The sequence below is a fragment of the Pseudoliparis swirei genome, chromosome 24 (genome assembly GCF_029220125.1).
Source record: "Pseudoliparis swirei isolate HS2019 ecotype Mariana Trench chromosome 24, NWPU_hadal_v1, whole genome shotgun sequence".
In the NCBI taxonomy this organism is placed as follows: Eukaryota; Metazoa; Chordata; class Actinopteri; order Perciformes; family Liparidae; genus Pseudoliparis; species Pseudoliparis swirei.
The window spans coordinates 973,273-985,772 of record NC_079411.1 but is presented as its reverse complement, the minus strand read 5'-3'; the positions used below and the strand labels follow the sequence as shown (position 1 = coordinate 985,772).

General features: G+C 50.0%; 1 protein-coding gene across 1 annotated transcript in view; it reads right to left on the bottom strand.

Annotated features, from left to right (window-relative positions):
- The window catches only part of ier2b (immediate early response 2b), a 1,849-nt gene extending 1,276 nt beyond the window's left edge, over positions 1-573 (bottom strand). Inside the window, exon 1 of the mRNA XM_056410333.1 lies at positions 1-573. This exon is cut by the window's left edge and continues 1,276 nt beyond it. Coding sequence (XP_056266308.1) covers positions 1-64 — 64 coding nt within the window. The 5' untranslated portion in view covers positions 65-573.
- Positions 574-12,500: the final 11,927 nt, after the last annotated feature.

Sequence of the window (12,500 nt, the reverse complement as noted above, 5' to 3'; positions counted from 1 at the left end):
TGATGGACACGGCCAGGATCCGCCTGGCTTCGGCGTTCACCTCCATAGCGGTCGTGGCACTCATTGTTCCGTCGCTTCTTGCTTTGTTTTTACGCGTAATTACGCACGGCTGTGTTGGCACATTGACCAACGGCTCAGCAAGTGTGTGTGTGTGTGTGTGTCCCGGGCTTAGTCTCTTGGCTGTGGGCTTGTTTCGTGGCTCTTCACCGGTTTTGCACTCGAAGGAATGAGCGCGTGGAGCTCAGGGTGGCGTTTTATTTCCCCTTTGACGTAACACGGACTCCTCAGTCACTGACAAGCAGGCGCCGCCCACACCTGCTGTAGCTGCAGCGCGCGCGCCCCCACTCACACACACAGACACACGCACACACATACACGCACACATACATACACACACACACATACACGCACATACACGCACACACACACATACACGCACACACACACACATACACACACATGCTCACCATCCGTCTACCGTTTTTCCCACAGTTGATCTCTTTTATTATTGCTGTCGTGTCATTTAGAGCCCATTCGATATAAGTCAAATTTAGTGAAATCAATTCTCTAAATTGTTTTATTTATTTATTTTATTTTTACTTTTATATTTTTAGGGTCCTCGTCGACTTCGTCGTAGAGGAACCTATTGTTTATATTTTTACTTTTATATTTTGAATTTTGAATTTTATATTTTGAATTTTATATTTGATAATAAAGTTTTATTATCATTATATTTATTTATATTATTATTATTTTCTCTTAATTCCTCCCTCTTTTCATTAGTTGCATCATGAGCAGGGGAGGGGGGGGGGGGTCACACAGCTATGAATCTTATTATTATTATCTTTACACAATGACGTAAGCAGGCCGGCAAACACATAATTTACACCGCATTCATTATTATAATAATAATTATTATTGTAGTTTATATACATGTAGTGTGTTAAATAGTTAATTATGGATATTAACACATTTAATATGATACAGTCCTGTGTCGTAAGGACCCGTTTATTGAGGATACTACACTTTTATTTTTATAAAAGCTATTGCGCAATAAAGTCACGTTTCTGTCCTAACAACCGACCTTCATGACCAGGAAGTGACGTGTATTTACTTCCGGTGACCAGCAGCTGCAGTCTGAAGTGAGAAGCGGCTCCTCGGGAGTTTCTCCCTCCTTTACAAACACTCACGTCACCCGCGCGCACGCCCGGACTCCATATATGGTGTTTCCGGTAGGAACCCCCCCCCTCTCTTTCCCCCCTCTGGGAACGCGCACAGCGGAAAAGGCGTGACGTGAACGCGCAACCACAGCCCTCCCTCCCTTTCTCTGTAAGCGCGTGCACAGCGGTGATGGCGTCATCTCTGCGCCATATATGGAGTTGTCACCGGTGACAAACGAGGTTACCAAGCAGCCGCCGATGAGGCGTTCACGGGCCCATGGGAAATGTAAAACTTCTCCATAGACGCCCATGAGGAGCCTTTCCACTCATTTCATTACATTTAAAAAACTACAAATGGGTTTTTTTTGCACATTGTTTCATTTTTGCACACATATCTAATATATTGATTTTTTTATTTTAGGTTTTTTTTAACAGGGATACTTCTCATTGTTCATGCAGGGAAGGAAACTACAAAGGAAACTACAAATAGGAAGAACGAAAATAACTAATAATGGTTTGTTGCTCATCATAAACATCCCTCCTGGGGATATTTATATATATATATGTATATATATATATATATACATCTGTATTCATGTTGTATTTATTGGCTCATCATGACAATATAAGTGGGAATTCAAGTTAAATTCCCCCAAACAAGGCCACGCCCCTTTTTCTGACCACAGAAGAAGTTCTCAAACTACACTTCAGTCAGACGCAAGAGACAGAAGAAAAGAAACACACACACACACACACACACACACACTGTAATGTAGACCAAATGTCTGAGCAGCAGCCAAGATGTGTTGAACGCCTCTTATAATCTATAAAATAACATGTAATAAAGCCTCTTATAATCCATAAAATAACATGTAATAAAGCCTCTTATAATCCATAAAATAACATGTAATAAAGCCTCTTATAATCCATAAAATAACATGTAATAAATCCTCTTATAATCCATAAAATAACATGGAATGAATCCTCTTATATCCATAAAATAACATTCAATAAATCCTTTTATAATCCATAAAATAACATTTAATAAATCCTCTTATAATCCATAAAATAACATGTAATAAATCCTTTTATAATCCATAAAATAACATGGAATAAAGCCTCTTATAATCCATAAAATAACATGTAATAAATCCTTTTATAATCCATAAAATAACATGGAATAAATCCTTTTATAATCCATAAAATAACATGTAATAAAACCTCTTATAATCCATAAAATAACATGTAATAAAGCCTTTTATAATCCATAAAATAACATGTAATAAATCCTTTTATAATCCATACAATAACATGTATCAGAATCAGAATCAGAATCAGAATCAGAAACAGTTTTATTGCCAGGAATGTTTTCACAAACAAACGAGGATTTTTTTTTGGTGGAAGGTGCAACATTTGGACATGACAAAACAAACAACAATCAACACGACAGAAAGACAACAAATAATGTGAAGTGTTTGGGTGTGTGCTTCAAGTGGTGTGTTTTAGTTAAAGTGCATGTTAAGGTGACGTGTGTGGAGGAGGGAAGAAGAAGGAGGAGGGAGGAGGAGTGAGGAGGAGGAAGAGGAAGGAGCGGGAAGAAGGAGGAAGAAGAGGTGGTAGTCCTGGGGGTGACAGTCAGTCAGTCCGGGTTCCATTGATGAGCCCGACTGCCGACGGGAAAAAACTTTTGGTGTGGCGGGTGGTCTTTGTCCTGATGGACCGCAGCCTCCTCCCCGAGGGGAGGGACTCGAACACGGAGTGTCCAGGGTGGGAGGGGTCAGCGACAATCTTTCTGGCCCGCTTCAGTGACCTGGAAGTGAACAGGACCTGGAGGGAAGGCAGATTGCAACCGATAACCCTCTCGGCCGAGCGGATGATGCTCTGCAGCTGCACTTGTCTTTGGCTGTGGCTGCAGGGTGCCAGACGGTGATGGAGGAGCAGATGATGGACTCAACGATGGCCGTGTAGAATTGTACCATCATTCTCCCTGGCAGGTTGAATTTCCTCAGCTGCCTCAGGAAGAACATCCTCTGCTGGGCCTTCTTGGTGATGGAGCCGATGTTCAGCTCCCACTTGAGGTCCTGGGAGATGATGGAGCCCAGGAAGCGGTAGGACTCCACAGCGTCGACGGGAGTCACACAGGATGAGAGGGCGGGTGGGGCTGCATTCCTCCTGAAATCCACAACCATCTCCACTGTCTTTAGAGCGTTGAGCTCCAGGTTGTTCTGGCTGCACCAGGTCACCAGGTGGTCAGTCTCCCACCTGTAGGCGGTCTCGTCCCCACCAGAGATGAGTCCAATGAGGGTGGTGTCATCCGCGAACTTTAGGAGCTTGACGGACTGGTGACTGGAGGTGCAGCTGTTGGTGTACAGGGAGAACAGCAGAGGGGAGAGAACACAGCCTTGGGGGGAACCCGTGCTGGTGGTCCGGGAGCCTGAGACGTGTTTCCCCAGCCTCACGTGCTGCTTCCTGTCGGTCAGGAAGTCTGTGATCCACCTGCAGGTGGAGTCGGGCACGTGCAGCTGGGAGAGCTTGTCCTGCAGCAGGGACGGGATGATTGTATTGAAAGCAGAGCTGAAGTCCACAAACAGGATCCTGGCGTAGGTTCCTGGGAGTCCAGATGCTGGAGGATGTAGTGAAGGGCCATGTTGACTGCATCGTCTGCAGACCTGTTGGCTCTGTAGGCGAACTGCAGGGGGTCCAGGAGTGAGTCGGTGATGGTCTTGAGGTGTGACAGGACCAAGCGTTCAAAGGACTTCATGACCACAGAGGTCAGGCGATGGGCCTGTAGTCATTGAGTCCTGTGATCTTGGGTTTTTTGGGGACGGGGATGATGGTGGAGGCCTTGAAGCAGGCTGGAACGTGGCATGTCTCCAGGGAGGTGTTGAAGATGTCGGTGAACACCGGAGACAGCTGGTCAGCACAGTGCTTCAGGGTGGAGGGGGAGACGGAGTCCGGGCCCGCTGCTTTGCGGGGGTTCTGCTTTTTGAACAGCCTATTGACGTCTCTCTCCAGGATGACGAGGGTCGTCGCTGAGTTGATGGAGGGTGCTCCAGAGGTGTGAGCCCCTGATGGGCTGGGGGAGGGTGGGCTGATGGTCTGTGGCTTGTTGATGGGGCTGTGGGGGATTGTCTCAGGACTGCTCCATTGTCTTTCAAAGCGGCAGTAGAACTCATTTAGCTCGTCTGCCAGAAGCACATTGTTCATGGAGTGGGGTGATTTGGGCTTGTAGTTGGTGATCTGCCTGAGCCCTCTCCAGACAGAAGCAGAGTCGTTTGCTGAGAGCTGCTGTTGCAGTTTCTCAGAGTACAGTCGTTTAGCATCTCTCACCGCCTTGCTAAACCTGTATTTGGACTCTGTGTACAGGTCCTTGTCCCCACTCCTGAATGCCTGGTCCTTCTGCAGTCTTAGCTTCCTGAGCTCCGCTGTGAACCAGGGTTTGTCGTTGTTATAACTCACCCTGGAGCTGGATGGAATACAGCTGTCCTCACAGAAGCTGATGTAGGAAGTTACAGCCTCTGTGTACTCATCCAGGCTGTTGGTAGCAGTCCTGAAGACATCCCAGTCAGTACAGTCCAAGCACGCCCGTAGATCCTCCAGAGCCTCACTGGTCCACTTCTTGAACTTCCTCACCACAGGTTTGCAGAGCTTTAGTCTCTGCCTGTATGAGGGAATCAGATGAACCATGACGTGGTCAGAGTTTCCCAGTGCAGCTCGAGGGACGGCGTGATAGGCCCTGCTGATTGTTGTGTAGCAGTGGTCCAGAATGCTCTTCTCTCTAGTAGGGCATTTTATTAACTGTCTATATTTAGGGAGTTCGTGGCTGAGGTTTCCTTTGTTAAAATCCCCGAGTACAATAACTAAAGAGTCCGGGAAGGTCCGCTCCACACACCGTATCTGTTCGGCGAGGGTCCGCTGTGCCTCGTGCACGTTCCCCTGCGGCGGCATGTAAACTCCGGCCAGGATGAATGAAGCGAACTCACGTGGGGAGTAGAAGGGTTTGCAGTGAATGATAAAAGATTCCAGGTCCGGCGAACAGTGCTGTAGGATCACCGTTACGTCGTTGCACCAGCCGTTGTTGAGGTAAAAGCAGATTCCTCCACCCTTTGCTTTTCCGGAGAGCTCTGTGTCCCGGTCCGCTCGGAACAGCTGGAAGCCAGCGAGCTGGAGCGCAGAATCTGGTATCGATCCACTAAGCCATGATTCCGTGAAACACAGGGCGGAGGATGAGGAGAAGTCTCTGTCTCTCCCCACCAGCAGCTGGAGTTCGTCCAGTTTGTTGCACAGTGAGCGGACGTTGGAGAGAAATATGCCCGGCAGCGCTGTACGAGATCCCCGTTTCCGTAGCCGTACAAGCGCCCCTGAGCGTTTCCCTCTCCGCCGGCGTTTCACCGCGTGGGCGAAGGTGAGCACACCTTTTACAAAAATGTCCAGTAACTCCACAGAAGTTAAAAACGTTGGAAATAAATCCGCTGGAGTTGTTCCCCTGATGTTCATGAGCTCTTCTCTGGTGAAAGAGCTCTGGGAATCACAGCAGAAAACAGTATTTAAAACGAAAACAACAAAAAACATCGCGCACCAATACACCGAGGCGGCCGTCCGCGGCGCCATCAGGAAGTAGGGGAAAAAGCCTCTTATAATCCATAAAATAACATGTAATAAAGCCTTTTATAATCCATAAAATAACATGTAATAAATCCTTTTATAATCCATACAATAACATGTAATAAATCCTTTTATAATCCATAAAATAACATGTAATAAAGCCTCTTATAATCCATAAAATAACATGTAATAAAGCCTCTTATAATCCATAAAATAACATGGAATAAATCCTTTTATAATCCATAAAATAACATGTAATAAAGCCTCTTATAATCCATAAAATAACATGTAATAAAGCCTCTTATAATCCATAAAATAATATGTAATAAATCCTCTTATAATCCATAAAATAACATGTAATAAATCCTTTTATAATCCATAAAATAACATGTAATAAAGCCTTTTATAATCCATAAAATAACATGTAATAAATCCTTTTATAATCCATAAAATAACATGTAATAAATCCTTTTATAATCCATAAAATAACATGTAATAAAGCCATTTATAATCCATAAAATAACATGGAATAAATCCTTTTATAATCCATGAAATAACATGTAATAAATCCTCTTATAATCCATAAAATAACATGTAATAAATCCTCTTATAATCCATAAAATAACATGTAATAAATCCTTTTATAATCCATAAAATAACATGTAATAAATCAAAAAAGAAGAAACAAACAAGCGGGCGTGACTTCAGGCCTGAACCCGACTGGTCGCCATGGTGACTGTTATGTGTGTGTGTGACACTGAACACACACCCTCTGCCCGAGGCCGAATGTGTGTGTCTGTGTGAGTGGGCGTGGCCTGTGCTCCTCTGTAGTGTAAACACTGAGTGACCGAGTTGCCAACACGTGACAGCAGGACGCTCGATGATGTCATCGTTTTTGATTATATATCGATGATCTACCTCCACCTGTCACCACCTCCACCTGTCTCCACCTCCACATGTCCCCACCTCCACCTGTCACCACCTCCACCTGTCCCCACCTCCACCTGTCTCCACCTCCACCTGTCACCACCTCCACCTGTCCCCACCTCCACCTGTCTCCACCTCCACCTGTCACCACCTCCACCTGTCCCCACCTCCACCTGTCCCCACCTCCACCTGTCTCCACCTCCACCTGTCACCACCTCCACCTGTCCCCACCTCCACCTGTCTCCACCTCCACCTGTCACCACCTCCACCTGTCCCCACCTCCACCTGTCACCACCTGTCCCCACCTCCACCTGTCACCACCTCCACCTGTCTCCACCTCCACCTGTCACCAACTCCACCTGTCTCCACCTCCACCTGTCACCACCTCCACCTGTCCCCACCTCCACATGTCTCCACCTCCACCTGTTCCCACCTCCACCTGTCTCCACCTCCACCTGTCCCCACCTCCACCTGTCACCACCTCCACCTGTCCCACCTCCACCTGTCTCCACCTCCACCTGTCACCACCTCCACCTGTCTCCACCTCCACCTGTCCCCACCTCCACCTGTCTCCACCTCCACCTGTCCCCACCTCCACCTGTCTCCACCTCCACCTGTCTCCACCTCCACCTGTCCCCACCTCCACCTGTCTCCACCTCCACCTGTCACCACCTCCACCTGTCCCCACCTCCACCTGTCTCCACCTCCACCTGTCCCCACCTCCACCTGTCACCACCTCCACATGTCTCCACCTCCACCTGTTCCCACCTCCACCTGTCTCCACCTCCACCTGTCTCCACCTCCACCTGTCTCCACCTCCACCTGTCCCCACCTCCACCTGTCCCCACCTCCACCTGTCTCCACCTCCACCTGTCTCCACCTCCACCTGTCCCACCTCCACCTGTCTCCACCTCCACCTGTCACCACCTCCACCTGTCTCCACCTCCACCTGTCCCCACCTCCACCTGTCTCCACCTCCACCTGTTCCCACCTCCACCTGTCTCCACCTCCACCTGTTCCCACCTCCACCTGTCTCCACCTCCACCTGTCACCACCTCCACCTGTCACCACCTCCACCTCCACCTGTCCCCACCTCCACCTGTCCCCACCTCCACCTGTCTCCACCTCCACCTGTCCCCACCTCCACCTGTCACCACCTCCACCTGTCCCCACCTCCACCTGTCTCCACCTCCACCTGTCTCCACCTCCACCTGTCCCCACCTCCACCTGTCTCCACCTCCACCTGTCCCCACCTCCACCTGTCTCCACCTCCACCTGTCACCACCTCCACCTGTCACCACCTCCACCTGTCTCCACCTCCACCTGTCCCCACCTCCACCTGTCTCCACCTCCACCTGTCCCCACCTCCACCTGTCTCCACCTCCACCTGTCTCCACCTCCACCTGTCTCCACCTCCACCTGTCCCCACCTCCACCTGTCTCCACCTCCACCTGTCCCCACCTCCACATGTCTCCACCTCCACCTGTTCCCACCTCCACCTGTCTCCACCTCCACCTGTCACCACCTCCACATGTCTCCACCTCCACCTGCCACCTCCACCTGTCCACCTCCACCTGTCTCCACCTCCACCTGTCACCACCTCCACCTGTCCCCACCTCCACCTGTCTCCACCTGTCCCCACCTCCACCTGTCTCCACCTCCACCTGTCTCCACCTCCACCTGTCCCCACCTCCACCTGTCCCACCTCCACCTGTCTCCACCTCCACCTGTCCCCACCTCCACCTGTCTCCACCTCCACCTGTCCCCACCTCCACCTGTCTCCACCTCCACCTGTCCCCACCTCCACCTGTCCCACCTCCACCTGTCTCCACCTCCACCTGTCCCCACCTCCACCTGTCCCCACCTCCACCTGTCCCCACCTCCACCTGTCTCCACCTCCACCTGTTCCCACCTCCACCTGTCTCCACCTCCACCTGTCCCACCTCCACCTGTCCCACCTCCACCTCCACCTGTCCCACCTCCACCTGTCTCCACCTCCACCTGTCCCCACCTCCACCTGTCTCCACCTCCACCTGTCCCCACCTCCACCTGTCTCCACCTCCACCTGTCTCCACCTCCACCTGTCACCACCTCCACCTGTCTCCACCTCCGTCCCACCTCCACCTGTCTCCACCTCCACCTGTCCCCACCTCCACCTGTCTCCACCTCCACCTGTCTCCACCTCCACCTGTCCCCACCTCCACCTGTCTCCACCTCCACCTGTCTCCACCTCCACCTGTCCCCACCTCCACCTGTCCCACCTCCACCTGTCTCCACCTCCACCTGTCCCACCTCCACCTGTCCCCACCTCCACCTGTCCCACCTCCACCTGTCTCCACCTCCACCTGTCCCCACCTCCACCTGTCACCTCCACCACCTGTCCCCACCTCCACATGTCTCCACCTCCACCTGTTCCCACCTCCACCTGTCTCCACCTCCACCTGTTCCCACCTCCACCTGTCCCCACCTCCACCTGTCTCCCTCCACCTGTCCCACCTCCACCTGTCACCTCCACCTGTCCCCACCTCCACCTGTCCCCACCTCCACCTGTCTCCACCTCCACCTGTCTCCACCTCCACCTGTCCCACCTCCACCTGTCTCCACTCACCTGTCTCCACCTCCACCTGTCTCCACCTCCACCTGTCACCACCTCCACCTGTCTCCACCTCCACCTGTCTCCACCTCCACCTGTCCCCACCTCCACCTGTCCCCACCTCCACCTGTCTCCACCTCCACCTGTCACCACCTCCACCTGTCTCCACCTCCACCTGTCCCCACCTCCACCTGTCTCCACCTCCACCTGTCACCACCTCCACCTCCACCTGTCTCCACCTCCACCTGTCCCACCTCCACCTGTCCCACCTCCACCTGTCTCCACCTCCACCTGTCCCACCTCCACCTGTCCCACCTCCACCTGTCTCCACCTCCACCTGTCCCACCTCCACCTGTCTCCACCTCCACCTGTCCCACCTCCACCTGTCCCACCTCCACCTGTCCCACCTCCACCTGTCCCACCTCCACCTGTCTCCACCTCCACCTGTCACCACCTCCACCTGTCTCCACCTCCACCTGTCCCCACCTCCACCTGTCACCAACTCCACCTGTCCCACCTCCACCTGTCCCACCTCCACCTGTCCCCACCTCCACCTGTCCCACCTCCACCTGTCCCACCTCCACCTGTCCCCACCTCCACCTGTCCCACCTCCACCTGTCTCCACCTCCACCTGTCTCCACCTCCACCTGTCTCCACCTCCACCTGTCCCCACCTCCACCTGTCCCACCTCCACCTGTCTCCACCTCCACCTGTCCCCACCTCCACCTGTCTCCACCTCCACCTGTCCCACCTCCACCTGTCCCACCTCCACCTGTCCCACCTCCACCTGTCCCACCTCCACCTGTCCCACCTCCACCTGTCTCCACCTGTCACCACCTCCACCTGTCTCCACCTCCACCTGTCTCCACCTCCACCTGTCTCCACCTCCACCTGTCCCCACCTCCACCTGTCCCCACCTCCACCTGTCTCCACCTCCACCTGTCCCCACCTCCACCTGTCCCACCTCCACCTGTCTCCACCTCCACCTGTCACCACCTCCACCTGTCTCCACCTCCACCTGTCCCCACCTCCACCTGTCCCCACCTCCACCTGTCACCACCTCCACCTGTCCCCACCTCCACCTGTCACCACCTCCACCTGTCTCCACCTCCACCTGTCCCCACCTCCACCTGTCTCCACCTGTCCCCACCTCCACCTGTCTCCACCTCCACCTGTCCCCACCTCCACCTGTCTCCACCTCCACCTGTCCCCACCTCCACCTGTCCCCACCTCCACCTGTCTCCACCTCCACCTGTCCCCACCTCCACCTGTCTCCACCTCCACCTGTCTCCACCTCCACCTGTGTGTATGTGTGTGTATGTGTGTGTGTGTGTGTGTGTTCATTGTAACTCTCCTCCTGGACTGAAGCTTGTTGTCGCCGTGGCTCTCAGAAGATGAAAGTCGGTCATCCTTCCGAGCAGCACTTGAAGGCATCATTACAGAATGGGTCGGGGTTTATTATTAGCTCCTCCCACTGGTCTTTCTGTTGTGGTCAGTGTTTTATAAACATGACTCTTTCCTCCGAGGCAGATGTGAGGTCAGCTTTATGATCAACATGAGGGGATGAGAAGTATCTCGAGTCCCACTGGACAACAAAAACATAAACACACAAAAAAGTGACAATTGGTGTTTATTCACGGGACAAATGACGTTAAAGGAATATAAAGTCAGATTAATTCAACGTATATTAGGGATTTGGACGTTTATTGTAATTTATAAATGTTTATAGTCAACAAATAAACTGGTTTACTGCTGCTAACGTGATGTGGGAGGATGAACATGGAGAAACATCATCATAACGTTCATAACGTTCATAACGATGTTCATAACATTCATAACGTTGTTATTACGTCATTTCTCCTCAGCAGGTGGAGGCTTCACGCCCCCGACACCAAACAGGACCTGACATCACACGTTGAACATTTCACTCTCCAACATGAGATAAGTAAATATTAAATTATGAGATAAGTAAATATTAAATTATGAGATAAGTAAATATTAAATTATGAGATAAGTACATATTAAATTATTAGATAAGTAAATATTAAATTATGAGATAAGTAAATATTAAATTATGATAAGTAAATATTAAATTATTAGATAAGTAAATATTAAATTATGAGATAAGTAAATATTAAATTATTAGATAAGTAAATATTAAATTATGAGATAAGTAAATATTAAATTATGAGATAAGTCAAAACCAGAAAATGAGACTAAGTTCAGAGTTACATGTGTGTTTGTCTTTTATAACTTTCACAGGAAGCGGAGGGAGGGAGGAGGTGAGGGGAGGAGACAGGATGAAGACAGGAAGGAGAGGAAGGAAAGGAAGGAGGGCATGGTGGGAAGGAGAGGAAGAGCCCACAGGAAGAGAGACGCAGGGTGGAACAGGAAGCAGCATCAGAGTTCATCCTCCATGAGAGAGACGGTCCTCTGCAGACTGAAGGAGGTCCGAGGAGAAACCGTGAGATGAGGGATGAGCAGAGCAGCTTGGGGCCACAGTGTGGAGGAGGGGCCCCGGACTCCACCGGGAACATCAGAGAGACCCGTACCAACCAGGAAGACACGACCACATAATACAAGATTACAAAGAGACTCAAAACAACCACAAAGAGACTCAAAACAACTACGAAGAGACACGAAACAACTACAAAGAGACTCAAAACAACAAACAGAAACCGTCAGCCCGTCTGTTTAGAGATCAAAGAACATCTGATGAATATTTTACTGCAGACTCCGGCAGGTCGGCGTTGCCATGGAGACTAACCCGACTCAGATGTGTCCCAGTGACTTCTTTCACAATCAGACGTTCTCTCCTTTCCTCCCCTCTCCTCCCCTCTCCTCTCAATTTGTGAAATTGGGCGATACAAATAAACTGAATTGAATTGAATTATAAAAATAAATGACAACATAGTTAACAACATAACTCGTGTTGTTGTTTTGTTCCTGAAGGGTGAGTGTTCAACATGTGGAACTACTTTGTAATTTAACGAAAGCCTTTGAAAGCTCTTATATGTGAATGCTTTATAATGTGTGGATAAATATTGTGACATCTGCCATATTTTCTTCTTTTTATGTTTATTTATTTGTTTACCATATTTTATAGTACATAGTATTTATAAAATATACTATTTCACTCTTGTTATTGTCATTCATCAACCACAGAGATGCGTTATTGTTAATAAACCGTTCATGATTAAAAAAAGGAAAAAAGA